The sequence below is a fragment of the Mandrillus leucophaeus genome, unplaced genomic scaffold, assembly GCF_000951045.1.
Source record: "Mandrillus leucophaeus isolate KB7577 unplaced genomic scaffold, Mleu.le_1.0 Scaffold60, whole genome shotgun sequence".
Taxonomy (NCBI): Eukaryota; Metazoa; Chordata; class Mammalia; order Primates; family Cercopithecidae; genus Mandrillus; species Mandrillus leucophaeus.
Genome location: NW_012106475.1, coordinates 1,089,795 through 1,117,475, shown reverse-complemented (window position 1 = coordinate 1,117,475; position 27,681 = coordinate 1,089,795). Strand labels below are relative to the sequence as shown.

Below are 27,681 nucleotides of genomic sequence, written 5' to 3'. Positions count from 1 at the left end.
GCCTCAGCCTCCCGAGCAGCTGGGACTACAGGCGCCGCCACCAAGTCTGGCTAATTTTGTTTTTGTATTTTTAATAGAGATGGGATTTCACTGTGTTAGCCAGGATGGTTTCGATCTCCTGACCTGGTGATCCGCCTGCCTCGGCCTCCCAAAGTGCTGGGCTTATAGGCGAGAGCCACTGTGCCCGGCCGCAGTTGCTATTTTCTATTTGCCAGTTTTCTATCCTTATTTTCTTCTTGCTAACTTACTTGGGGATCTTTTTTTTTTTTTTTTTTTTTTTAATTTTGCAGTTTAAGGTGGTAACTCAGGTCAATTTTAAACTTCTATTCCTTTTAAATATAATCACATGAAGTTTTAAATTTCCTTCTATGCACTGTTCTAGCTATATCCTAAGATTTTGATATTGTGTATTTTCATTATCATTTAGTTTGAAACTTTTAATCTTCCATAAGAATCCTTCTGAACCATCCGATATTTAGAAGTATATTGTTTAATTTTCAGATATACAGGCTTTTCTAGGTAGCTTACTGTTACTGTTTCTAATTTAATTCATTTTGATATAGCTACAAAATACATTGTGTGATTTCAATCTTGTGACTTGAGACCATCTTATGGCTTTACATATGGTATGCCGTGGAGAAAGTTCCAATGCGTACTTGAAATAATGTATATTCTACAGCTGTTGGGCAGTGTTCTATAAATGTCTGCTAGATCTGTGCTGTTCAGTGTGGTAGCCACCAGCCACATATGGCTACTGAGTGCCTAAAATGTGGCTTGCTGCTTAATAAGGGCATGGACAAAAAAAAAAAAAAATTGTATGACTAACATCATACAACTGACTATGGAGTGAACGTGACCCACTGACCATTTTCAAGGGAACAGGGATAATGACTCATGCTGCAGTAACATGATGTGGTGTTCAAGAATAGGCTTTTGGCTATCTCCCAGTATAAAGGAAAACAATTCAATAGGCCATAACAGACCTAAAAATAATCTGGACAAAGATGTCTTTCTAAAATACTACTTCCGTAACCCCATGTTTGAAACCTACCCCAAGATACCTAAGAGGAAGAAATACAGCGGTCTAATCATGACTCTAACAAATTTAATAATCACTGAAAATGCACAATATTCATTAAACAGAAAAAGCAAATAGGCAATATTATATGTGACAGAACTATATACTTATGACTATTTACATTTAAATTAATTAAAATTATATTAAAAGTTCAGTTTCTCAGTTGTACTACCATCCACGTTTCAACAGCTACATATGATTTACTGGATGTCGTGCATAACAAGAACATTTCCATCATTGCAGAAAGTTCTACTGGATAGCACTGCAACGTCCAGTAAGGTGGCAACGGCGCGAAACAGTATTAGAAAACTCAGAAACCAATGTGGAATGTGGATGAACCCACAGATTCATCAATCAGTCTATCAGGCATTTACTATGTACCTGCGACACAGAACAAGGCATCCTCCAGAACACTAAGAAGTCTAATTATAAATTCTCCTGCAGTTGACTTGAATTCTTGGACCTATCACTTGTTATATGCTTCCATTTCCTTGTATCAAAAATGAGAGACTAATATGGTATTTACTTTTACATCACTGAGACAACATGGTGATTTATGTTCTGATAATGTAGAAAATAACAAACTCACAAGTTAGCAATCTCAAACCATGCAAAGAACTGACACGGGAAAATAAAATCTTGACTTTAGAGGCCATAAAAGTTCTCCTTTGAGGTCTGTTGTAAAAATGCCACTTTGCTCTAAAACGAATTGGGAAGACAGACAACTGTGTCCAGCTTAATAGTGAGCTGGTTGATTTTCTCAGACTTTGTTAAAAACACAAAAGAAACAAACTCTTACAAACAAATATACAGATGGCAGCAGGAATAACGAACAAAAGATAAGTACTAGTGCATCAAATATTGAAAGGAACAGCAAAGACAGCAACTACTTTTGCACCAACCTAATACTTCATGAGTCATGTCCTCCTTCATGAAAGAAATCAAAAATAGGTGGTATCAGCAAAGCTGAAGAGCAGATGCTACCAAGCCACATGGGTGGGTCAGGGCTGCAACTGCTCACTCGGTCACTCATCCAGGCTCTGCAGTCTCCATCCCACCACTCACAGAAGGAGAAAAAATTCATTCCACAAGTCTGTGCTTTCTCAATACAGCTTCCAAGAGGTGAAAAATAAGAGTATCACTATAGTCAAACCAAATTTAATGATACATATTATATATATAGTTTTTAAAAGTGTGTGTAGGGGGATCCATATTTCACATATTGTTTTCCAAATTGCAGCTGTCACATAAAATATCTTGGTCTCTTTTACCATGCCAGAACATATTGATCTAATTCACTAACAGGTGCACAGCATTTCACTGGATGGATGCCAGGTAATTTATTTATATAAACCTCTACAGGTGAACACCAGTCTTCCTTCCAAATTTTCACTATGATCAGTAACGATACAAATGAATAGCCTAGTGCACCTTTACAGGCTTTTAAGTTTCTCTCTGAAAAATTCCTATAAATAAAATAAACCGGGCTGGGCACAGTGGCTCATGCCTGTAATCCCAGAACTTTGGGAGGCCGAGGTGGGTGGATCACCTGAGGTCACGAGTTTGAGACTGGCCTGGCCAACATGGTGAAACTCTGTCTCTACTAAAAATACAAAACATGAGCCGGGTGTGGTGGCAGGTGCCTGTAATCCCAGCTACTTGGGAGGCTGTGCCAGGAGAATCGCTTGAACCCGGGAGGCGGAGGTTGCAGTGAGCCGAGATCACACCATTGCACTCCAACCTGTGTGACAGAGTGAAACTGTCCCAAAATAAATAAATAAATGAAATAAAATAAACTGCTTAGTCAAAGATATTTACAAGCAAAATTGTGGGTAATCCTCAAAATTTCCTCCAAAACACTTCATACAATTTACAACCCCACCAACAGAACCTGCTTTCTCACACTCTCCCCAGACATTGGACATTTCTTTTTATTCTTTGCTAATCTGATTGGCTTCCCATCCCTCCCTCTGAGAGATGGTTCGTAATTCGTTTATTTGCATTTATTTCATTATTAGAAAGTTTGAACTTTTCATGTTTTATTGGCTACTGATTTTTCTTGTTATTTCCCTATGTCCTTCACCCAATTTTTTAATATTTTTTTTTTTTTTTTTCCCTTGGAGGATTATTTAGCAGGGAAATTGGCCATTTTTCTTTCACACAAAATATTTTTTCTATTCTCGTTACTTATGTTTTTGCTCTACAGAATTTTCTGAACTTTTATGTAGGCACACATCATTTTTCTGTTGTTTAATGGCACTAGTTTTTGTGCTGTTTTCTGAAAGAAATCTGCCAGTGAATCTGTTCCATGCCTGGCTCTTACAACACTATTTCCTGTATTTTCTCTCCCAGTTAAAAAAGTCTTCTATATTATTTACTAAATTATTCCATACTTAAATGACTTGGGTTGTTCCCCCCTAAAAAAGTATTCTCTCAAATGAACTTTGTTGTTTCATAAATTCTTCCATACTTTTATGACTCATTATTTTTTTCTGTTAAAAAAAGGTACTCCCTTAAACTGACTTTCCAGCAATCCCTCTGTGATACAGACTGACGGGAACAAGGAGAAGGCTGCTCATACACAGCCCCAGTGGCACCACAGAAAGCACACAACCCAGCTCGGGCTTCAGAGGGAGCCACCCGGGAGCACTGCCTGTCCAAGCTGAGACCTGAGGGTGAGCCAGAGTTGATCCTGTTAAAGGAAGGAAGGGCATGGAAGCAGAGAAAATTCTATGTAAACGCACCAAAGCATTTCAACATGCCAAGTGGGAAAACAATGATGGGAGTATGCTACTAATGCAGTAGTGGTTATGAATGCGAGTCTCACTTCCACTCTGTACCCCGACTACAATTATGGGCAACTGAGTGGACCTAACCACAGGTCAGACTATTCACATAAGTCTGCCCTTTATTACCAGAAAAACAACACCAGGGCATGCACTCTATTAGGGATGCAGGCTATTAATACTGTGCTAGGAATAACTAGCCTCACTATAACGCCCACAATTTACTGAGCACTTACTATGTCCCAAGCACAGCACCTTTCATAAAGTAACTCTCACCCCTCTACCTGCCTGTCCAGTCCTTTCCCTCATCCCAGGGTTACACATTTACTTACTAAGGTTATGGCAATGAAAAGTCTCAGAAACACTACTAATGTATTTTAAGAAAGGCAAAAAATAGATTTCAAATAAGCAATTGAGGGCCTAAAAAAAAATATCCAACCCTTTGATTCGGTTATTGCATTTCAAAGAATCTATCCTAAGAAAATAACAGAGATGGGCCGGGCGCGGTGGCTCAAGCCTGTAATCCCAGCACTTTGGGAGGCCGAAACGGGTGGATCACGAGGTCAGGAGATCGAGACCATCCTGGCTAACACGGTGAAACCCCGTCTCTACTAAAACAATACAAAAAAATAGCCGGGCGAGGTGGCGGGTGCCTGTAGTCCCAGCTACTTGGGAGGCTGAGGCAGGAGAATGGCGTGAACCCGGGAGGCGGAGCTTGCAGTGAGCTGAGATCCGGCCACTGCACTCCAGCCAGGGCGACAGAGCGAGACTCCGTCTCAAAAAAAAAAAAGAAAATAACAGAGATGACGAAAGATTCATGTTTGAAGGCACCAATCACAAAATCAGGCCTAACTGCAAGGAAATGGAAACTAGTGTTCAATGGGAGAAAGACTAAATGATAGTATATTGCCACAAAAGACATTAAAATATTTTTATAGGCAAAGATATGAGTATGCTTTTATTCTTTAATCATACAAGAGTATGATTTTCATAGGCAAATAAGATTTAAACACCGGGTCCTTATCACGATTTTTTAACCTTATGTTAGAATATTTAGGATATGAGAAAGCATAGCATAAATATATTCCACTGTCAGGAATAAAGGTTAAAAATCATTTACGGAAATTAGAAACAGGCCAGGTGTGGTGGCTCACACCTGTAATCTCAACACTTTAGGAGTGTGAGGCAGGAAGATTATGTGAGTCAAGGAGTTCAAGACCAGCCTGGCAACATAGTAAGACTCCATCTCTCTATAAAAAAAATACATATATATTAAAAAATAGCTGGGTATGGTGGTACATGGATGCAGACCTAACTTCTCTGGAGGCTGAGGTAGGAGGATCCTTTGAGCCATGAATTAGAGGCTGCAATGAGCTATGATCCTACACTATACTTTGGCCTGGGTGGCAGAGTTAGAACCCGTGTCTCAAAAAATAAAATAAAATAAAATAGAAACAAAGTGTTGTTTAGTTTCCTCATTTATAAAATGGGAATAATGCTTACATACTCCTTGGTAAAGGGATTAAATAAGATAAATGTGAAAGCAGTGGGTACAGATGCTTTGCACACACATATGCCAGCTTTCCGCTTCTTCACTGCAATGAGTGATTCTGCACATAATCTTACCATGCATTAAACTCAACTATAGAATACAGTTCTATAGAAGAGACTGAGGGATTACGAAACCAGGATAAGGCAGTCCTAACTACAGTCGCTTCTTCTGCACACAGAGAAAATGTATACTATAGTTCCCTCATTCAACTTACTCTAAACTGAGGCATCCTTTAGAAACAAAAATAGAAAAGTTCATTTTTGTTTGTAAAACAGTAAATAAACAGAAAAATAAAAGGGATAGTCATATATAATCTTTTTTTCACGAAGTGACTGAATGATTCTAACTTTGGGTTTTAAAAAGATAAAAATTTACAGCTGTAAAAGGAATAATATTGTGTACTGGCATTAAAAGATGTTTAGGTATGTTAAATGACCAAAAAAACCCAAAAAAACAAAACAAAAAAAAAGCTCAGCAAAATAGTTGTGTTGCGTGATCCCACTCTGGCAGAGAATATGCACAGAATATTCAGGACTGTGCCTCATCCATAATAGAGGCACCTTTATGTGGTGGGATTGTGAGAGAATTTTCCTATTTCTACAATGTTTGAGCTAAACATTTCAAAATTTCAAATGTCATATTTACAATATTTAGCTCTCTTTAAAAACATGCATTTTGATTTAAAATGTAAACTTAAAATTCAAAATACTCAAATTCAACTACATCATCTTTGAAGAAAATATCCAAAATAAAAATGTTTTTTAAATTTGATGGGCTGGAAATGGTCACTGAGAGTTATTCTTTACCAAGTAGGGGACCCAAGGAACCGACCTTCTGGGAGCCTGGATTACATCAATTACTTGAGGTAGGTCAGCTCAAGAGGATTTCACAAATATCTATCCCAAATGGACTCTGATTATTAAGGGAGCTAAGTTTTCCATTTTAAGACATGACTACAAATTCATCTGAAAAATATTTTAAAGGATTAAACTAGGGCTGGAGACATTCACTTGGCTCTGGCTGAAAGTAGTTCAACTTTACTTAAAAAACACTCACTGAAACCTCACAATGACATCTTAACTACAACCCTGATCCCTAAAGTGCCCTGCTCCTTTCTGGCAGTTTCTAAAAGAAAACACATGCTCTCTCTGAATCCTTACACAACCCTCTGAGATGTGCCATCACTGCTGTGCCATGCGCAAGTAAGCACTCAATTTCCATCATCACATCAATTCAGTACCTTCCCTAGCAACAGGAGGTGGCAAATCTCAGGATTATTTTTACATAATCACATTTTATTTTCCATAAAGTCTGTCTTTTGGTGTTCAAAAGAGACTTGAGATTATGAAAACTCTTTTGCATTATGACAGGCCTTGAAAATATCTAGAGGTGAGAGAAACTGGGCATTTCAGGAATCTTCACACAGTGGCAGGGTGTACACGTGAGGGGTGCTGCCTCTCCAGGGTTAATCCCAGCCCTTGGTTCACTAGAGCACATACGACCTTCCAAGATATAGCACAATCTGTATAACAAAATGGAATGTTTTTCTTTTCTGATACTGTTACACACACACATGCACACAGTATAAAAATATAGTTCAGATCCAAATATGAACTTAAGAATTAGCAGAACCCGGGAGTAAGTCAGTCACAACAATCCTGAGACCCAGTTTTTTCTGCTTTAAATACATTAATAACTCATGGGGTGAGGGTAGAGAAGAATTGAGATAGTAAATGCAAAAACCTTTTATAAGTTCTAGAAGGTATAATCGTAAGAGTAGCCAGTGATACTGGCTGAAAACAAGTTATATTTTCCTAGCAGATCCCCATTTTCTGGTGGAAACACCATAAACAAACTCCATGGGACAGGAACTGAGACCCTCTGAAGGGCACAGTGAAATAGTAAGGCTGGTGAACTCCTGTCTACCTGTAGAGCTTTTGTTCTGCTGAGTTCAGTATACAGAATTGAATTCTCAAGACAATAGATTTATATGGGCCACAGTGGCTGACAACTCAAAATATACTGGAGGCAGAACAGAAGTATCTAAAGGATATTTTTTGGATATTGGTTGTGCCTCCCCCTTGAAATCTGCAGTAATATTTAAATTTCTTGTTCATCCTTTATCCCATTTCTCAATTTGTTTAGGGCATGCATTTCTGTTTCCTGGCAAAAGTATAATCATATATTCTAAAATTTGTCAGTGAAGATAATGTGACATCATTCCTGAAAACATAATTATAAAGTAGTACCTAGATGTTCATACAATTTGTCTTTCTTTTTAATCCACATGTGAAAATCAAGGGCTCCTAAACCAGCAGGTACATTTCCCCAGGTATCCTTAGATTAATTCTCAGTCCCATTCCCCCATCTAACAAGAACTGGTAACCAATTTCTTTCCTGTTGTGAGTGGAAAGATTACTTCAACCTATCAGGTGTCTACTGGGTAGCAGTGCTACTTCTGGTGTCAGACAAATACATAATCCATACAGCTCTGTTCCTGTAATTTTAATATGTCCAGCAGTACAGATTCAAAGAAGATTGTGTTGGAGGAACTGCCTAATATCATTCCTCTTCTTCATCCCTTAAGGAAGCATACAGTTTAAAGGGCAGGTGATAGGGAACGCACCTTCAGTTTACACTGAAGGCTGGGTCTCCCCTGGGGGCGGGAGTGGGGGGAGAAAAGGCAGATGAGAAAGTAGAGGAGGTACTATTCAGGACTGGGGGCAAGGTGGGAGACGAGGAAAGGATGATGTGGGTGAGGACACCAAAGTTGTAGGGAAGTCTTCCCATTGAACAACAACAAAAGAATAATAAGTTTAGGTATTTCTCAACTAATCTGTCTGCCAAACTCATATTGTCCCCAAAAGTATATAAAGACACATGGTTCCCTCCTTAAGAGTCAAAGGAACTAATTAATGTGAGATCGAGTTATTTCTTTAATACTTAATTTTCCTTGAGCTGCCAAACCACTAAAACCTAGATACTCCGCTAGTCTGTTAATGGAACCTTAAAAAAATACATTTACCTTTGCAAGAACTTTGATACGCATGATCACATTCAAGATCCATGTACGCACAGCCGGTTTGGCTAATTTACTGAAAATCAGAGGTTAAACGAGGGTTTTAAAACTGTGCTGTAAGGTTCCATATTTTATTAACAAGTGGTTTTCTACAGTGAGGGGCTTTTCATGAAGTTAAAAGGAAAAAGAGTCTAAAGGTAATCACAGAATACAAAATTTTCAAAAATAATGAAGATAGAATATCTCACAATCAACCTGTGGCCCACAAAATTCAAGGCCTATTGACAGTCAGTAAAAATCCTTGAGAGCAGAGACCCGTCTTTCTCCTCTGTATTGCCAGACCATTTTGTGCACATAACAGTGCACAATGAGAGCTCATTAAAAAATATTTGGCTATTAGAACAATGGTCCTGGGTCTCAAGAGATTCTTTCACCCTACTAGATATTGGGCACAATTCTAGAAACAAAGAAAAACTAACAAGCCATTCTTCTTAAAACACATAGTTTGGAAAAGAGACAGATGGAGAGTTAGGTGAAGCAGACCTAAGCAGACCACTGTGACAGTTCTGTTATCCCTGAACCCTAAAATTTCTTTTTTATTCTAAATTCTGAATGGTTCTGGTTGTTTGCTTTATATTTTTCTGCTTGGTCAGGAAAGGAAATCCACTATAACGTATCTCTCTTCTGAAAATCTAATGCTCACATTTAGCCAAGAATTTTGGGGATTTTCTTTCTTCTTCTTTTTTTTTTTTGAGATGGAGTCTTGCTCTGTCGCCCAGGCTGAAGTACAGTGGCGTGATCTCGGCTCACTGCAGCCTCTGCCTCCCAGGTTCAAGCGCTTCTCAGGCCTCAGCCTCCCGAGTAGCTGGGATTACAGGCCTGCACCACAACACCAAGCTAATTTTGGTTTTTGTTTTTGTTTTTTTGAGATGGAGTCTTACTCTGTCACCAGGATGGAGTGCAGTGGCACGATTTTGGCTCACTGCAACCTCCACCTCCTGGGTTCAGGCGATTCTCCTGCCTCAGCCTCCTGAGTAGCTGAGACCACAGGCACACGTGCCACCACGCCCAGTTTATTTTTGTATTTTTAGTAGAGACAAGGTTTCACCATGTTGGCCAGGATGGTCTCGATCTCTTGACCTCATGATCTGCCCGCCTCGGCCTCCCAAAGTGCTGGGATTACAGACATGAGCAATCGCACTCGGTCTAATTTTTGTATTTTTAGTAAAGATAGGGTTTCACCATGTTGGGCAGGCTAGTCTCGCTCTCCTGGTCTCAAGTGATCCGCCTGCCTTGACTTCCCAAAGTGCTGGGATTACAGGCATGAGCCACTGAGCACTACCCCTATGTTGAGTTTCAAAAGTTGTATTGCTTTTGACATTCCTTCAACAACACGCCTAAGTTCTGCTACCTGCTGCTGCTGGGCTGGTGATCTGAAAGAACAAGACCAGAATTCATGCCTTCATGAAACTACATTCTGGATGTGGCCATCTTCCTCAAATAAACAGTATTACACATCATGTGTGGTACCATGAAAGAAATAGGGCATTTTGACAGCAAATAATGAATGGGGGAAAAGATGGAGGTGGGAACCTATCTTACTGAGGGAGGTCAGGAAAGGCCTCACCGAAGAAGTGGACTTTAAGTTGAATGGTGAAAGACAAGGTATCAAACAGGAGGAAAAGTGTTCCAGGCAGAAGAAACGGCAAGGAAAAAGCCCCATTGGTGGAAGTTTCATGTGACTGAGGATTTGAGAGAAGGCCTATAACTGTGGAGCAGTGAAAAAGAGGGAGCACAGGGATGAACTTATTTGAGTGCTTAATACATTCTAGGCATCATGGTAAACACTTTAAATGCATGCTCTTAGGTAATCACTACCAGAAACCTATGGAGTTAGATACCCTGCCAATTTCAAAATGAAATAAACATGAAGTTAAGAAACTTGCTCAGGGCCAGACATGGTGGCTCATGCCTGTAATCCCAGCACATGGGGAGGCCGGGGCTGGCGGATGGCTTGAGCTCTGGAGTCCAAGATCGGCCTGGGCAACATGGCAAAACCCTGTCTCCACAAAAAATACAAAAAAACTAGTTAGGCGTGTTGATGCACGCCTGTAGTCCCAGACACCAGGGAGGTTGAGACAGGAGAATCCCTTGAGCCCAGGGAAGTCAAAGCTGCAGTGAGCTGTGATCTTGCCACTGCACTGCCTGGGTGACAGGGTGAGACCCTGCCCCCTCCCCCGTCAAAAAAACTTCCTCAAACTCACATAGCAGCCAGGCTCATATCTGTAATCCTAACACTTTGGGAGGCTGAGACAGGAGGATGGCTCAGCCCACAAGTTCGAGATCGACCTGGACAACACAGGGAGACCTTGTCTCTACAAAAAATTTAAAAATTAGCCAGGTGTGGTGGTGCATGCCTGTAGTCCCACCTACTCAAAGGTTAAGATGGGAGGATTGCTCGAGCCCAGGAGTTTGAGGTTGCAGTATGCCATGATTGTGCCAGTGCACTCCGGCCTGGGTGACAGAGCAAGACCCTGTCTCAAAAAAAAAAAAAAAGAAAGAAATCACATAGCAAGTGGTGGAGCTTGGACTCAATTCAAGGGAGCATGAGTCCAAAGCCCACATTTTAAACTCAACCTCAGAGTCTAAGTTACAGAGGCAAACAGTAGCCAAATCACAGGAGGCTTCATATGCCATAATAAGGAGCTTGGATTTTATTTTAAATGCAATGGGAGCCAATGAGAGGTTTAAGCAAAACAGTGACATCTTATTTACATTTCTATTGTGGCTTATTTACATTTCTATTGTGTTTGGAGACCAGAGGCAAGGTAGGGAAGAGTTCTCTGAGTAAAAGAAGGGAGATCACTAAGTAGTCAGGAGAGAAAAGATGGTGGTCTGAACTAAAAGTTAGATAGATTCAAGACATATTTTGACATCAAAATGAATTAGACTTGCTAATTATTTGGATGCAGAGAGTAAGAGAAAAAGAAAAGTCTAGGATAACTCCCAGGTTTCTGGCTTTAGTAACAAATAGATCATGATGAATAATACTGAAATGGTCTAGAAACTGAGTTTGGGAAAGAGCGCCAGAGTCAGTTCAATCATTTCATAAATCTTTATTGAGCTTCTACTATGTGAGAACACAACAGTGTATAAAAGAGAAAAACTCTTACCCTCATAGAGCTTGTATCACTGGGTGGGGGGCAGTTAGACAAATTAACATGCACAACCATCCAATGATGATAAGTGTTATAGAAAAGAAAAGATAATAAAGCTGGTTAAATAGGCAAGAGGTTAGCATTTTAATAGAAGGATCAGAAAGATACTCTCTAAGGTATGAGCAAGCACCAAAAAAAAAAAAAAAAAAAAAAAGGGAGGCAGCCCTGAGGATTTCTGATAGAGAAAGAGTTCCTGGCTGTCTAAATACCACTGCAAAGGTCCTGAGGAAGGAGTGTTCTTGGTATGTCTGAGGACAGACAGGGAGGCCACAGTGGCACAGCAGATTAGTTAAGAGAGAAAATAATAGGAGATTAAATCAGAGGAACAGATAATATAGAACTTTGGTTAAAGACTCCAGCTTTTACTTTGGGTAAAGCGAAAAACCACTGGAAGATCTGAACAGAAATGGAGGAGTAGCATAACACTGGCTGCAACATGGAAATTGCATAAAAGGGGAGCAAGGATGGAAACAGAGACATAACAGGAAATAACCTTTTGTCTCTGGTAGATCGTACCAGGTGATGGTGAAAGGGTCAGATTTAAGATAAGTTGTGAAGAGTAGATGGGATTTGTTGATGGGGCTAAATAGAGTCGGGTTAAGAGAGGAGTCAAGGAGAACTGAAAGGTTTTTTGGCCTGAACCAAACGAACAATGAGATTGACATTTACTGGGTTGGGATGAGCATGGGAAAAGAGATTTATGATGGAAAATGAGGAGTTCAGTTTGCCATATTAAAATGAAGATATCTATTACAAATCTAAATATTGATGTTGACAAGGCAGCTGTTTTCTGGACTTCAGAGAAGTCTAGGTTGCAGATGCAAGTCTGGCAGTCTTAAGCACATAGATGATATTTAAATTATGTGAACAGATATAGTAAAACGTGTAGACAGACAAGAAGGTCCAGAACTAAATCCTCAATTAAATCCATCAGTTAGACATTTCCATCTCATATCCAGTATTTTAATAACTGGTTTAATTTTTAAAGCTATCACTTACTACATTAAGCAGTTTCTAAATCAAGAGCACCAATGAGACACAGCAACAAACTAAAAAAGAGTTTGTCATTCAAATCTCCTCAAAAGAGAAAGAAAAGAACTCCATCCACGGTCACAGAAATACTAAGAACTCAAAACATTCCCAAATATAGAGGATATAGTATCTAGTGGTTAAATGCGGGTACATAGGTCCAAGCTGTCCGAATTTTAATTCTTGTTCCTACACTCATTTGTGTGACCTAGGGCAAAGCACTTACTGTGCAGCTTCCTAGTAAGTTGGGGATAAGTTATTGGGTTGCTGCTAATGAATTAATACCTGAATTTTTGTGCTCAGAATGCTAGCTATCTTACTATCATTGACACTAAGTTGTTGAAACAGAAGTTGAGAGTGGGAGACCCTGCAGCTAATCACACTAATTTTTCAATTTTCTTAACCAAGAACTTGTAGCTCTCTGTTTAGATTTCCAAATGGAACCAAAACATGTTCCTAAAAGCAATTCTCTTAGCTAAAAGCATGCAGCTCTCAATCTGAATTTTAAAACAAGGCCAAAACACTTTCACAAATTCTTAAGAATCCAAAATAATCTTTAGAGGCAGGGAGGGGAAAGGGGAGTTAACAGCAAGCCCCAATTCACACATTAGAGTATGTCTGATAACAAAGTCCATCTGTGACAGACTACCAGGCCCAAATGCCTCTAAAGCAGTTATTTGATTCTCTTCTACTCTCTTCTCTAGAGAATGAGTATAAATGTACTTTAAAAAATAGAAAGCCAAGCTTTTGAATGGGAGCACATACAGCAAAGAGCTGGGAATCCAAGTCAATGGCAGCTACAGGGGAAAACTTCTCCAGAGAGTCACCACTTACTCCTTTTTTCCCCAGTGGCCAAGAGCACCGTGGGGTCAAACTCCTCTTGGGTGGGTGATGGGGAAACGGCGACCTTCCCTCATCTGGCCCCTACGCTGTCCTCCGGTAGCAAAGCTCCGGTGCAGAGCAGTTAGCTACACTCCCTCTCTCTCCCTCCTCTCGCCGGGATCTCGTGCCGGGACGGGGAGCCCCAGGTTCCAGCCTTTGGCCGCCTGGCTGGAGGAGACACAGCAGAAGAAACAATAGGGCCGTGGCGGCCGCCGTACCTCTCCCTGTCGCGGCCGTCGAAGTAGACGAAATCGCCGCTCTGAACGCATTTGGCGCAGGTCAGCCGCCGGCGGGTAGTGTTGCACAGCGGACAGCGCTCCACAGCCACGTACAGCCCCTCCGCGTCGTCCACAGAGTCCACCAGGTCCCGGGCGAGCGGCCGGGGCCCGCACCCAGGAGCCTCCGGCGCCCGGGGTCCCTTCCCACTGGGAGACGCCATGATGGCCTGAGAGGAGAGCCAGTCACGTGGGATTTTGTTTTCAACCGGGTGCATTCTGGGCCAGGAGGAGGGGCCTGGGGGAGGCGGGCTGGGATCCCGGCGACCCCCCGGACCCCTCTCCCCGCGCGGGTGCTTGTCCCAGGCGCTGTTGTTTTTCCGGTCTGCTGAGGGGCAACAGGTCCCGAAGCAAGGGGAGAGTTATATTAGAGGGGCTAGTCTGCCAAACAAAATGTCATCATCTGCTGGCTCAGGCCAAGACCATGAGTTACAGCCTCAAACTTGTGCAGAAAATTGTAATACCATACCCTAAGGATTCTGGGTAAACGGAATGGGAGCGGAATAAGGGAATTTAACTTGCTGTGGATGCTTTAAAATCTGGCTAAAACTACAGCAAACAAAGTAGGGTGAAGGGGCTGGGTCTTGGAACTAGGTTGAATTTTGGCTCACTTACCTACTTAATAGCTGTGTGACTTGGGGCAAGTTCCTTAATCTTTGCGCCTGTTTTCTCGTGTTAAATGGAATTATGGTACCTATCTAATGCAGTGAGGATTAATATGGTTAATAGTATTATACTTTACCAATAGTGAAAACAACCAAAGTGAACGTGCAAAATCAGAATTGTATCTTTCTGAAAAGTTAATCACGTGGCTAACGTACCTTCCCTATCCTGGGGCATGCTCTAAGAGAATTTGAACTAGGTAGGTGGTTAGGACTTCCCTTCAAGTTTCTTTTGGGGGATAGGGGATATATAAGATGATGTGTTGGGAGGATCATATCAGAGTAATTAGTGTTTGAATATGCCTCTAAACTACAGAGAAGAGTGGGTTTATAGGTCAGATTAAATAGACCAGTGATTTTCAAGGATTTTACTAGGCTATCCACTGATAAACTGCCCTGAATTCTCTCTCTAGCCAGGATTCCTTTCTCAAGTTCCATACCTAAAGATCCAGAACTGCTTACTAGGTATCAAGTGGCATTCCAGGACACCACAAACTCAGATTGTTGGAAACTGACCTCTACCTCCCTACAAACCTGTTTTCTTACTTTGGTGAAGGACGTAATCACTGATGATTTACAGCTAAGAGCCATGATTCATATCAGCCCGTCCCTCCGTGTTAATCTCCACATCACCGTCAAATGCTGGGGATTCTACAAGCTAATTCGGTCTTGAATCTGAGCCCTTTGCCCCTCCGTCTTCTTAATCTTACCCAGTCTTTTTAAATACAAATCACGTAGGATTACAAAATCAAGCAAAAGCAAAAATTCTCTAATTTTCAGAATGGAGTTTACACTAAACTTGAATGGTTCCTGAAAACTTAAGATTTATTTTTAAGTGAGAAGTCTTTCTCTCTGATCATTTCAAACGAAAGGATTATTTTTTAAGGTCTCAGGCTTATGTTTAATTTGTATTCAGACAGGATCCTTCACAGTGCTTAGTACCTAATGATCAGGATCAACTGTTCAATATTTTAAAAGGCAAAAAATACACATTAATTCCTATCCTGGTAGATGATATCACAGTATTTAGCTTATGCAGTTATTTGAAACTCCTATATATGGCTATGTATTTTCAGAGAACGCGTATTAATGTATTACTTAACAGCAGAGTACTGAGGTTTTTGGATACAAAATGTAGTTTAAATATTTCAAGGGAGGGGGGCGCCACACTTCTCAATGAAGAGAAACATTTGTACAGTTCAGAATTTTGTTTGACACCTATTACGCCATGAACTCATAGGGAATAGGTTCCAGCAGCCCAGGCTCCTCTCCATTGGTTCTCACAAAGTACTTCTCTGGGTGGAGCAGGCTGGCACTTCAATTGAACTCAGACACCTCTCCCTTTGACGTCTTTTTCCGATCATTTACCTTCACGCGTTTCAGGAAACTTACTTGGCTCTTAGAGTGCTTCGTATGCTCAGTAGACACATTCATTCCCTTGGCAAAAATCTTGCCCTTGTTTACAACAATGCCAACAGCATGCTGGGTAACACTGTAGACTCTTCCAGCTTTGCTGTGGTAACATTTGCGAGGCACTCCTTTCTTGGAAAGCACCCATTCCCTTGATGTCTACATTATCACCTTTTTCGTAGATTCGCGTGTATGTGGCCAAAGGAACAATTCCATATTTTCTAAAAGGCCTAGAGAACATGTATCAGGTGCCTCACATCTTTCCCTTTGTATTCGTTATTTATGGCAAATTACTGGAAGATGGCCCTTCCGGCTAAAAGGAAACGCGTTGAGTCTTAATGATGCTACAGTATCATTCTAGTGAGACCCTAAATCTCTCAAATTTTGAAATGTTTACTTGCTCAGTTTTTAAAATAACACAGGAGTCATTTTGAATACAAATTTTTCTTCGTTTCTTAGACAGGTTTACTTACACAGAATCACCCTTTAATAAGTAATGTACTTGGAACATCTACAATTAAAGGTAGAAGAATCCAGCTGTTTCTGTGCTGGGCTTATGGACATATTCAGACCAGAATAATGTGAGATGTTGAATGATATGCTCAGGCTTTTTTAAAACCTTTTAGAATAGGATAGATGTTTTCAAATGCTTCATAGATCTCAGAGCGTTCTTTGGCACCTATAAAGAAATCCAGGTTTACATAATTTTTAATATAAAAAATACCAAAATTTAAACACTAAAATTTCATTGTATTGTCTCCAATTACTTTTAATATGACATCTCTTTAGCTGTACCTGAGAAATGGCATTTATTTCAGGTAAATAATTTGGCAACTACAGCCATATTTCCACAAGACACAAACCTTAGAGCAGAGTTTTCTAGAACTTCTCTGTGGCTGTCATCTTTGCTCACACAGTGCTCAGTGTGAAATGTGGAATGTTATCTCTACGTGTGCCATGAATGTGGCCTCAGAGTAATTTCATCAGCACCTGCGGGCACTTAGCTACCAGCAAAAGGGACTTCCTTTGACCCACCTCCTCTCTAGTTAACATCTTGATTCCCTAATATTGACTAACAGATTGAGACAAATGAGCTTTAAATTTGTTTTACATTTTAGTTTTAAATTTAAAAAAGTTTTAAATTTTAAGTTTAAAAGGGTTTTAAATTTTAGTGCATGGGAAGGATTAGAGGGGAAAACTGTACTACTGTCACTTGTAAAGTCTTGGGTTTCAAGAAATTGTAAACCATAACTGCTCTAGGAATTACAGGGATAAAAACATGAATCAGACAGTCTCCACTCTTGAGAAATATTAGTCAGTCCCTACTCATCTCTCACCACCACCAACTAAACACCACCACTACCTCCACCTTCCAAATTATGCAGGCACGTTGTGCTAAGGGTCGTGGACTGATACTACTTATGTTTATATGGCGCTTCAGCTAATCAGGACACTAATCAGCTAATCTGATATTTTGTGGGCTGGAGGCAAGGAAGGAAGAAAGGAGGATAATGAAAGGACTAACAACTATTAGCATGAAGAGAAAGGGAAAATAGCTTTAGTTGATAAAGACTCTTAAGAACTATAAAGTACATTGCTGATAGGAACATGAAATGGATCAGCTACTGTGGAAAATAGTTCAGTGATTCTTTAAGTTAAATAATTACTACATGACCCAACAATTTCATGCCTTGGTAAATACTCCCCAAATTGAAAACAGGTACTCAAAAAAATACGCACTTTCATTGCAGCACCATTCACAATTGTCAAAAGGTGGAAACAGCTTAAATGCCCATCAATGGATGGATAACAATTTATAGTGTAGGTGGGGCGTGGTGGCTCACACCTGTAAAAGGGAGGCCCAGGCAGGTGGATCACCTGAGGTCAGGAGCTCAAGACCAGCCTGACAAGATGGCGAAACCCTGTCTCTACTAAAAATACAAAAGAAAATTAGGCGTGGTGGCAGGCGTCTGTAATCCTAGCTATTTGGGAGGCTGAGGCAGGAGAATTGCTTGAACTTGGGAGGCAGGGGTTGCAGTGAGCAGAGCTCATGCCATTACACTCCAGCCTGGGTGACAAAGCCAGACTCTGTCTCAAAATGAAACAAAAATGTATAGTGTATATATACAATAGAATATTACTCAGCCATAAAAAGAAATGAAGTACACATGCTACAACATATAGCATGTTTCTTAGGCTCATCTAAGTGAAAAGCCAGACACAAAAAGACACATAAGATTCTATGTATAAGAAATATCCAGGCCGGGCGCGGTGGCTCAAGCCTGTAATCCCAGCACTTTGGGAGGCCGAGACGGGCGGATCATGAGGTCAGGAGATCGAGACCATCCTGGCTAACACGGTGAAACCCCGTCTCTACTAAAAAAATACAAAAAACTAGCCGGGTGAGGTGGCAGGCGCCTGTAGTCCCAGCTACTCGGGAGGCTGAGGCAGGAGAATGGCGTAAACCCGGGAGGCGGAGCTGGCAGTGAGCTGAGATCCGGCCACTGTACTCCAGCCTGGGCAACAGAGCGAGACTCCGTCTCAAAAAAAAAAAAAAAAAAAAAAAAAAAAAGAAATATCCAGGGAGAGGGGAACGAGGGGAACGGTTTAATGATATCAGGTTTTATTTTGGAGCAATGGAAATGTTTTAGAACTAGGTAGAGCTGGTCATATATTCACAATACACAACCAGCTACTAAATACCACTGAACTGTTCACTTTAAAATGGTTAAATTTGTTATGTGCATTCACCTTAAAGATTAAATAATCAGGGATGAAGTCCTTATAAGCTTAATTTTTTTAGAAGTAAGGGCAGGCAGGCCGGGCGCGGTGGCTCACGCCTGTAATCCCAGCACTTTGGAAGGCCGAGACAGGCGGATCATGAGGTCAGGAGATCGAGACCATCCTGGCTAACACGGTGAAACTCCGTCTCTACTAAAAAATACAAAAAAACTAGCTGGGCGAGGTGGCGGGCCGCCTGTAGTCCCAGCTACTCGGGAGGCTGAGGCAGGAGAATGGCATAAACCCGGGAGGCGGAGCTTGCAGTGAGCTGAGATCCGGCCACTGCACTCCAGCCTGGGCGATAGAGCGAGACTCCCGTCTCAAAAAAAAAAAAAAAAAAAAAAAAAAAAGAAGTAAGGGCAGGCATGGTGGCTTACACCTGTAATCCCAGCACTTTGGGAGGCCAAAGTGGGAGGATGCCTTGAGCCCAGGAGTTTGAGACCAGCCCGGGTAACATAGGGAGACCCTGTCTCTATAAAAATAAAAAAGGAAAAAATAAAAAGAGAAAAAATAAAGAGAAGAAAAGGTAAGTTATTTATTCATTGCCAAAAAGTTTACTATCTGTAGGTCTTCACCTTCAAAGATTTCGGGTGGAGAAGAGAGTGAGTTACCGACACACATAAGAGCAACTGGACCTTTGGGGTAGAAAAAGTCACAAGTTTCAGCAGATTTTTAGTTCCAGCACTAAAATTTTGGTTTCTACAAAACCAGTCTCTTTAGAAACTAAACAGTGAGTTGGTGAAGAAGCAAGAACCTCTGCCTCTGGTTTGATGGACTTCTTGGGCTTCTAGCTACATTCATCTTGAACAACCTTGGTAGCAGACAGTGAAGCATAATAGGTACCGCAAACACACACATGCCCCTCTCCCAGAATCCCCAAAACCAAGGTTCTTCTTTTCACATTTAATTGAGGAACAGTGTCCAGGTCCAGTATTTTGGGATAGCCATGAACTTCACTTTTTTTCCATAACACTTTCATACTAAAAAATCATAACTAGGAGGTGGTATAATAGCTCAGGGGTAGAGCATCAGACTGCAGACCAAAAATCATAACTAAGAGTATTGCCTTCAAGCACAAGGAGTATACCATCTGGAGGCCCCTGGGGAGCACCCTTTCCCAAGAGGAAATGGACATTTGAGGGATCATTATATCATAGAGAAATGATTTTAGACATAAGAGGACTTTAGGGAAATTAGTACAATTTCTTCATTTCATAGAGGCATAAGAAACAGATGTCACCTGAATCATACAGCAGCAGCTGTGGGAAAAGAGCTCGCGTATCCAGTGTTCCTTCCTTTACACCAAAAGTCAACAAATCAACATTGCCAGTATTTGTAACCAGGTGTTACAATGAGGGAATTTGGTCAATTTAATCAAACATTTCCTCACTAAAATATTGTCATCAAAAGTTTAAGGGAACCTAAATTGCCTCCATAGTCCTATTAATAATCAATCAATAATTGAAACCCCCAATTTGTAGTACCAGGCTCCAATTAGATGACCCTTGCCTTTTTTTTAAAAAAAAAAAAAAAAAAAAGAGTCTCACTGGGTCACCCCGGCTGGAGTGCTGTGGCGCCATCTCAGCTCACTGCAACCTCTGCCTCCTGGGTTTGGGTTCAAGTGATTCTCCTGCCTCAGCCTCCGAAGTAGCTGGGATTACAGGCACGCACCACCATGCCTGGCTAATTTTTTGTATTTTTAGTAGAGACAGGGTCTCGCTATGTTGCCCAGGTTGGTCTCAAACTCTTGGACTCAAGTGATCTGCCTACCTTGGCCTCCCAAAGTGCTGGGATATGACCCTTGCTTTTTAAGCAAAACTTACCATTCCTTTTCTTTGGGCTGTAATGACTGGGGAATAAATACCATTCCTAACCTTGGTAAGGTGAAAATTGTGTGGCCTGGTGCACTAGAGAAAGGACTGGCTTTGAGATCAAACAATATGGGCTTAAGTGCCAGCTCTACCACTAACTAGCTTTAAAATAACAGGAAAATAAAGTACTTAACCACTTTCAGTTTTCTTGTAAAATAAGGACAATAAACCTTCTTATAGAGTTGTGATAAAGAGTGTGTGAGCTAAGGTTTGTAGAAAGGGGCATTTTATAAAATCTAAGCCATTTTATTGCCCTAGAGGAATATACTTCTGGATTAGGGACTGGCAAGGCTAGTCCAAGTACACATGGCTTATCATTTCATTCTGATAAGCCAGCAACATGTAGTTTCTTTATGTCTGTCTCCTTCAGAAGGGCTGGATTCCTGCCAGATGGGGAGTATGTTAGATTCACCTTTGTCCTCAGCCCCCAGCACATTACAAGTACTTGGTAGGCACCCAAAATTTATTAAATATCTGTAATTTGTCGATAAGGTTTGTAAGTTCATCCCTACCCCTTAGTCAGCTCCAAATGTCAACCTCCAATACTATGTGGATTTTCCAGTTCTGTTCTTACATCAAGTCATAACTGCACATCTTATTTTCCCAAGTTATGCCACATCCATGTGTATATAAGTCAAAGTGTTACAGGTTTGTAAAAATAGCATTGGACTGCTCAAGTTATTCATTTTATGACATATACCAACTTGCTATTAGTTGGGGGTTACTGTTAACAATTGGCAGGGACATCCTGTCGTGTCTCTGGCCCACTCACTAATAAGTCTTGGCATTTTTCTGCTGCCCTCTGATCTACTCATTTCCGAGAAGCACGGATGTTGAGCTGATTGAGGGTGACCCTCAGCAACAATGGCCCAACTTAGTTCTTTTTGCTAGAGGAAAATAAGTAAATAAGCATTTTCCTGAAGCCTCTTTGTCTTCATATTCCTATCATCAGGGCAAGGCATCACAGCAAAATTCCAGTCTTTGTCAATGATAGAGAAAAAACCAGGAGAGTGGGTTTTCACTAAGATGATAGCTCAACAGTGCCAGGCACTGATTTTCTGCTTCCTTACAACGCTTAGGAGATAGATTCTGTGGTCACCTGCATTTTGCATGTATGGAAACCAAGTTGGAGAACTTAAACTCACCAAGGCCATACAGTCAATAAACGGCAGATCATGATTAAAACTGGACAACTCTCCAGGCCATCCTTTTAGCCACCACACCTGCTGACCCTCGCTGCTAAGAGAATCTTAATCATTCTTTCAGCTGACAAGGAGAATTAAGAAGTTGCCCAAGAGACTACACAGGTGTTATTGTAGACTTGTAAATTGCTGTGGGACAGGGTGAGCCCAGTGGGCTCTGGAGCCAGGCTGCTCATATGCCTGTTGCCCTGTGGCACACACAGCTGCTTGACACTGTTAAGTGTACTAAGCCTTTCCATTTTACAGGTGAGGAAACTGAGGTATAAAGTACAACTCACAGTTAACTAGACCCCACGTGAAAGTCCTTATGTAGCAGTGTCTGTCATATGAGTGCCCAATATGTTAGCTCTGATGATTATGCCTGATCTTAGAAGTGGAAGTTGACATATTTGCTGTTTGTTGTACATTATTCCAGCAGAACCTAGCTATGCTATTAATTTTACTGTGGTTTGAGAAAAAAACATGGGTCCTAAATGTCACACCAGCCACAGAAAACGAACACAGATCCAGGAGAACAGTGTAAGCTGGGCCCAGGTCCTGTTGCTTTCTGTTCAGGACCATGACAGTAGGACAGCAGGGCCTCTTTGTTTTCAGCTTACTTGACGATAATTAGGACATTCAGAAGTAACCTTGAACATGGTGGCTGTAGCTTTGGCAACTCAGGGGAATAAGACCATTCTATATGGATAAATTATTTTCAAAGGCCTGCAAATGGCATGATACAAGGGTTTCAAATTGCCACCCATCTGTACTATGGGCATTGGCATTCTACAGTTCCTACCTAGGCAAGAGCTGGAATTATTTTCTACAGTCAGACTCAAAGTTCATTTGTAATTGCAACACATTACCATTTTCTAGGCAAGTTATTTACCATTACTGAGATACTGCTTTCAGAACATCTCTATAGAGTACCCAGTTGTGCCATGCTGCACTAGGCCACACATGAGCCTCCTCAAACTTCAGTTTAGGGAGAAGTCTGAAAGGAGACCACTTTGGTCCCTTTCCTGAGATGTTTCTCTGAGATTAGGCCCTTAAGATGTTAAGATTTTTTTTTTTTTTTTTGGAGACAAACTCTTGCTCTGTCACCCAGGCTAGAGTGCAACCTCCACCTCCCAGGTTCAAGCGAGTCTCCTGCCTCAGCCTCCTGAGTAGCTGGAATTACAGGCATGCGCCACAATGCCTGGCTAATTTTTGTATTTTTATTAGAGACAGAGTCTCGCCATGTTGGCCAGGCTGGTCTCGAACTCAGCCTCCCAAAGTGCTGGGATTATAGGCGCGAGCATGGTGCCTAGCCAGGCCCTTAAGGTTTTAATCCATTTGCAGGTGAAAGGAGTCTAGAGACACAGGATTAAGGAATAAGGAACATTTGTCTCTAAGGTTGAGGCTAAAATCACCTAAACCATGTAGCTTTGGCAAAATAGTTTAAGATGGTATAGCATAAACAGGTAAAACACCAACAGATAATTATTTATCATTTCAGTAGTAAGTCATGAATTAACTTTTACTTCACAATATAAGCAGAATTTGGATTTCAGTTAATATATTTAATCCCCTCCTCCAGAAGAGTCATGATCCACATCTTGCAAGAATGAAGAAATTTAAATTTTCCTATTCTGTATACTTAGAAATTTTAAGGGAAGTGTACTGTATAGTCTTTAGTATTTAGTAACAATCCTTTACTTCTGTGATTTGAAACTTCTGGCAAATGTGTCCATGAAAGCTTTTTAAAAGAGATTTGGGGTAAGCGGGAAATCTGATGTGAATTAAGAGCATTTAAAGAAATCTATAATAGGAACTTTGCCTGTACTTGGCAATTTTCACTTTTAATAAGATTTATTTGTAATGATACATGGCATTTATGAAAGTTTCCTTCCAAAGGACTTGAAAGTGTGTTTCCTTAAGTGGGGTATGTATTTGCCTCTGATATCTATACTATTCAATTTTGTTGGCAGGCTTTTCTCACTTCCTCTAGGACATATAGAGGTAAACTTTATGTCAGTCACTAGAGGGGGGTCTTAAGTACTCCAGACTCTAAATTAGTGGCATCTGAGGAATTGTAGTTTTGCTGCATTCAAAAGGCTCTTGGATTCCAAACAAGCTTTCCCCACTTTATTTTTAATTTTTAATTAATTAATTAATTAATTTTTTTTTTTTTTTTTTGATGAAGTCTTGCTCTGTCACCCAGGCTGGAGTGCAGTGGTGCCATCTTGGCTTACTGCAGCCTCTGCCTCCCGGGTTCAAGTGATTCTCCTGCCTCAGCCTCCCAAGTAGCTGGGGTCACAGGTGCCTGCCGCCATGCCCAGCTAATTTTTGTATTTTTAGTAGAGATGGGGTTTCATGATGTTGGCCAGGCTGGCGTGAATTCCTGGCCTCATGTGATCTGCTTGCCTCAACTTCCCAAAGTGCTGGGATTACAGGCATGAGCCACTATACCCAGCAACTTTCCCCTCTTTGAAGACACATTAATTATTTCTTAGAGAAAAGCAACTACAAAACTCAGAGTTACACTTAAAATAGACATGTCATTCTGCTGGATGCTGAGTTATGACTTAATCAACTTTTCTGAATTCAGGTAATATAAAAGTCTCAATTTTTTTAGATGAGGCAAGATTTTATAAAATTCTAATTTGGAGGAATATATATTTAAGAGAAGCTAAGAAATATAAAAATTAAAGTAATGAGGGGAAATTGGCCCTATTAGACATACCATAAGTATTAAAGCTACAATAAGATCAAGGCAATAGGATTATAATGGGATAATCCTAGAGCAAAGGCAGAGCCGAAGAACAACTGCATATGTAAAATAAAGGTCAAAAGGAGTCATCCAAAATTAATGAGAAGAATATGTAGTGTTAAGTTGGTTGGCTAGCTATTTGGGACTGGGGCATGGAGATCGGTTTGGCTCAGGCCACATAAACTTGACATTCATTATGGTAGAGGAGAGTAAAATGTATAAAAAGACAAAACTAGACAAACTAGCAACTTTTTGTAGGCTGGGTGCAGTGGCTTATACCTGTAGTCCCAGCACTTTGGGAGGCCGAGGCAGGCAGATCACTTGGGGCCAACAGTTCAAGACCAGCTTGGCCAACATGGCAAAATCCCATCTCTACTAAAAATACAAAACATTAGCCGGGCATGGTGGCACAGGCCTGTAGTCTCAGCTACTCGGGAGGCTAAGGCAGGAGAATCGCTTGAACCCAGGAGGTGGAGGTTGCAGTGAGTCAAGATCACGCCACTGTAGTCCAGCCTAGGCAACAGAGTGAGACTCTGTCTCAAAAATATATAATGATGATGATGATGATGATCCAGCCTAGGCAACAGAGTGAGACTCTGTCTCAAAAATGAAAACATATATATAGGTTGCTATATATATATATATATAGCATTCTGTAGAATGACATAGAAAGGAGTCTCAACCATTCCCTCAAGTAGTTTTAAAAAGTGCTGTTTATGTAAAAATTATTAAAAATAAGCCAACTGGAAAAGTAACAAATATAGCAAAGAGTAATTTATCTTTAATAGTATTATAGTAAACTCATAAATCCTGAGAATATGAATACAAACTAAGTAGACCAAAGGATAAGTTATGTACATATTATTTACAAGAGACAAAATGCTATTTATCGGATATGTTGAAAAGTGGTCGATTTCTGTCTCTGATTACCAGTGGGATTAAAGCAGTGAGATAATCTTGACATATACAGTAAGTTTCTTTGGTGCCATTTTGTTTGGAATGCTGCCAAGCATTTGGTAAAAGATATTTAGATACATTGCATGTAAGACCATGTGATACAGAACTATGTCGTATATCCCTTTAAAACAATTGGGCGATTTGTTCTAAGAACAAAATGGACATAGCCTTAAATGAAAGTCCCATTTCTGAGTGTCCACACTAATAACATAATTGTCTACAGGTAAAAACAGCCAAATGTCTGCCCTTCATAAGTACCAAACAAAGAAGGAACATTTACCTAGCTAACAATGGGACAGTACATTTGATTCAACAACATGTTAGAACGGGTTCAGGAAAGGTAGGTCTGCTGGCTAAAGCCATCCTGCTGCCTGATTTTGTTAGCCTGTGAGCTATGAATGGTTTATTATCTTTTTCAGCAGTTGGGGAAAAAATGTTGCATGACACACACAAATTATGTGATATGAAATTCACAATTCAGAGCCCATTCCTTTATATAATGTAACATTCAGAGCTGCTTTCACACTACAATGGCAGTGCTCAGTAATTGTGACAGACCCTGTGGCCTACAAAGCCTAAAATATTTAGTATTTGGCCCATTCCAGAAAAGAGTTTGTTGACCCCTGTGTTAGGACCTTGTGTGGCCATTAAAAGCCTTTATGAAGAGTTTGTAACAGTAAGCTTAAGCCATATATGTTATCACGGATAATTTTTTTTTTTAAACTCAGGATGTAAAGATGAAATACTTATAAAATGACCTAAAAACATGAAAAAATTATTGTTTTCTGTATTGGGACCTATGTTATTCCTTTCTTATTTTTCATTCCAGGTATTCTGTATTAACAAGAATTACTTTACCATGGTGAACAAAGGTATTTAAAAGAATAAGCAAAGCACATGCATAGCAATTACATTTTATGAGTCAGAAAATAATCTTGGTACTTACCTGTCAACACAACTTTTCCAGATACAAAGATAAGCAACACAATTCGTGGTTTTACCATTCTATAAATAAGACCAGGAAACAGTTCAGGCTCGTAACTGTTAAGATGTAAAAGGAAAATGTTAAAAATAGCACGATTCAGCTCCTTTTCCATAACATGTAAGGCCCAGTATATTAAAGTGCATATTAAAGCAGTTGTAAATAAGTTAACTATTTTATCAAAAACCTTTTAACTATCTTGATGAAAAGAGTCTTGAGTGTCCTAGGTAATATCTTATGGAAGTTAGGAACATAATTAATTTTTGGTCGTAACACTTTTTCAAGTGCAAGTCATCCTGGATGGTTATTAAAAATCAAGGTAACTTAGGGCATCTGATTTAGTGTATTTAAGATCTTGTTGGTTAAACATCCTCTATCTTTTCAAAAAAGTCTGTTAATAAGAATGCATAATCATGTTTTTCTGGATTTCCAAATTCTCCAGTCATAAACACATTTTGTATGCTTTTATAAACTGCTGAAGTTAACATTTTCAGCAGATAGAACCTAAAAATATTTCTAGGCTACTGCTCTTTGTATTTGAAGAGGTGCTATATAAATAAAGAAAATCCAATTATCCCAAGTTTTTAAAATTCAGGATTTGTTGCCATAAATAGTAACTCATATTTACTAGTAAATGTAAGCTGGCTTCTCCGTGGAGCAAAGGATGATAGCACTTAAGAGCTGCCTCTCCACACTCCAGCCTGGAGAGGAGGGCAGATTCCTAGAAAAGCTCGAGGAACCTACCAAAAATAAGTCAGGAGGGTGAGAGGAGGTGAATAAAACTATTCTCAAAGCAGTGGCCAATGAACAAGAAATATAAGAACAAAAGACATCCAAGCAATGGAACACTAGCATCTTTGCACTTAAAGGGTGAATCCAGACTGCATGGAAAAGCTCCATTCAGTTCAGCAATGAACAAACCCCAAAACAAGAGCAGATGTGGAATCTCTTACTGGCTCCAGAAAGGCCATCTTGAAGTGAGGCTTGCCCATCTCAAGTATAGGAGGTCACTGTGGGTGGAACTGTCTTCCTGGAACATCACTCTGTCTTACTGCAGGGAGCCCGTCAAGACTTTCTCCCACTAACCACTTCCCGACATGGGGGAGACCATGATACTAGAGGGAGCCCCAAAAACCCCTCCAGGACTATGAGATCCAGGCCAAGAAAATGAAGGCTGCAGACACAAAAGGAAGATTTCCATTTGATCTTCCAGCTGAATTTTAAGACTTAGAAAAAACAAAAA

General features: G+C 40.4%; 2 protein-coding genes and 1 pseudogene across 2 annotated transcripts in view; all 3 read right to left on the bottom strand.

The window, feature by feature from the left end:
* The window catches only part of ATG14 (autophagy related 14), a 46,991-nt gene extending 32,981 nt beyond the window's left edge, over positions 1-14,010 (bottom strand). The window contains exons 1-2 of the mRNA XM_011999763.1: positions 13,655-14,010; positions 1,052-1,115 (exon numbers count right to left, since the gene is read on the bottom strand). Of these exons, the coding sequence (XP_011855153.1) occupies positions 1,052-1,115; positions 13,655-14,003 (413 nt within the window). The 5' untranslated portion in view covers positions 14,004-14,010. The remainder of the gene's footprint in view (positions 1-1,051; positions 1,116-13,654) is intronic.
* Positions 14,011-15,722: 1,712 nt separating this feature from the next.
* On the bottom strand, positions 15,723-16,191 carry LOC105553639 (annotated as a pseudogene).
* Positions 16,192-16,345: 154 nt separating this feature from the next.
* The window catches only part of TBPL2 (TATA box binding protein like 2), a 34,103-nt gene continuing 22,767 nt past the window's right edge, over positions 16,346-27,681 (bottom strand). The window contains exons 6-7 of the mRNA XM_011999673.1: positions 26,403-26,497; positions 16,346-16,590 (exon numbers count right to left, since the gene is read on the bottom strand). Of these exons, the coding sequence (XP_011855063.1) occupies positions 16,514-16,590; positions 26,403-26,497 (172 nt within the window). The 3' untranslated portion in view covers positions 16,346-16,513. The remainder of the gene's footprint in view (positions 16,591-26,402; positions 26,498-27,681) is intronic.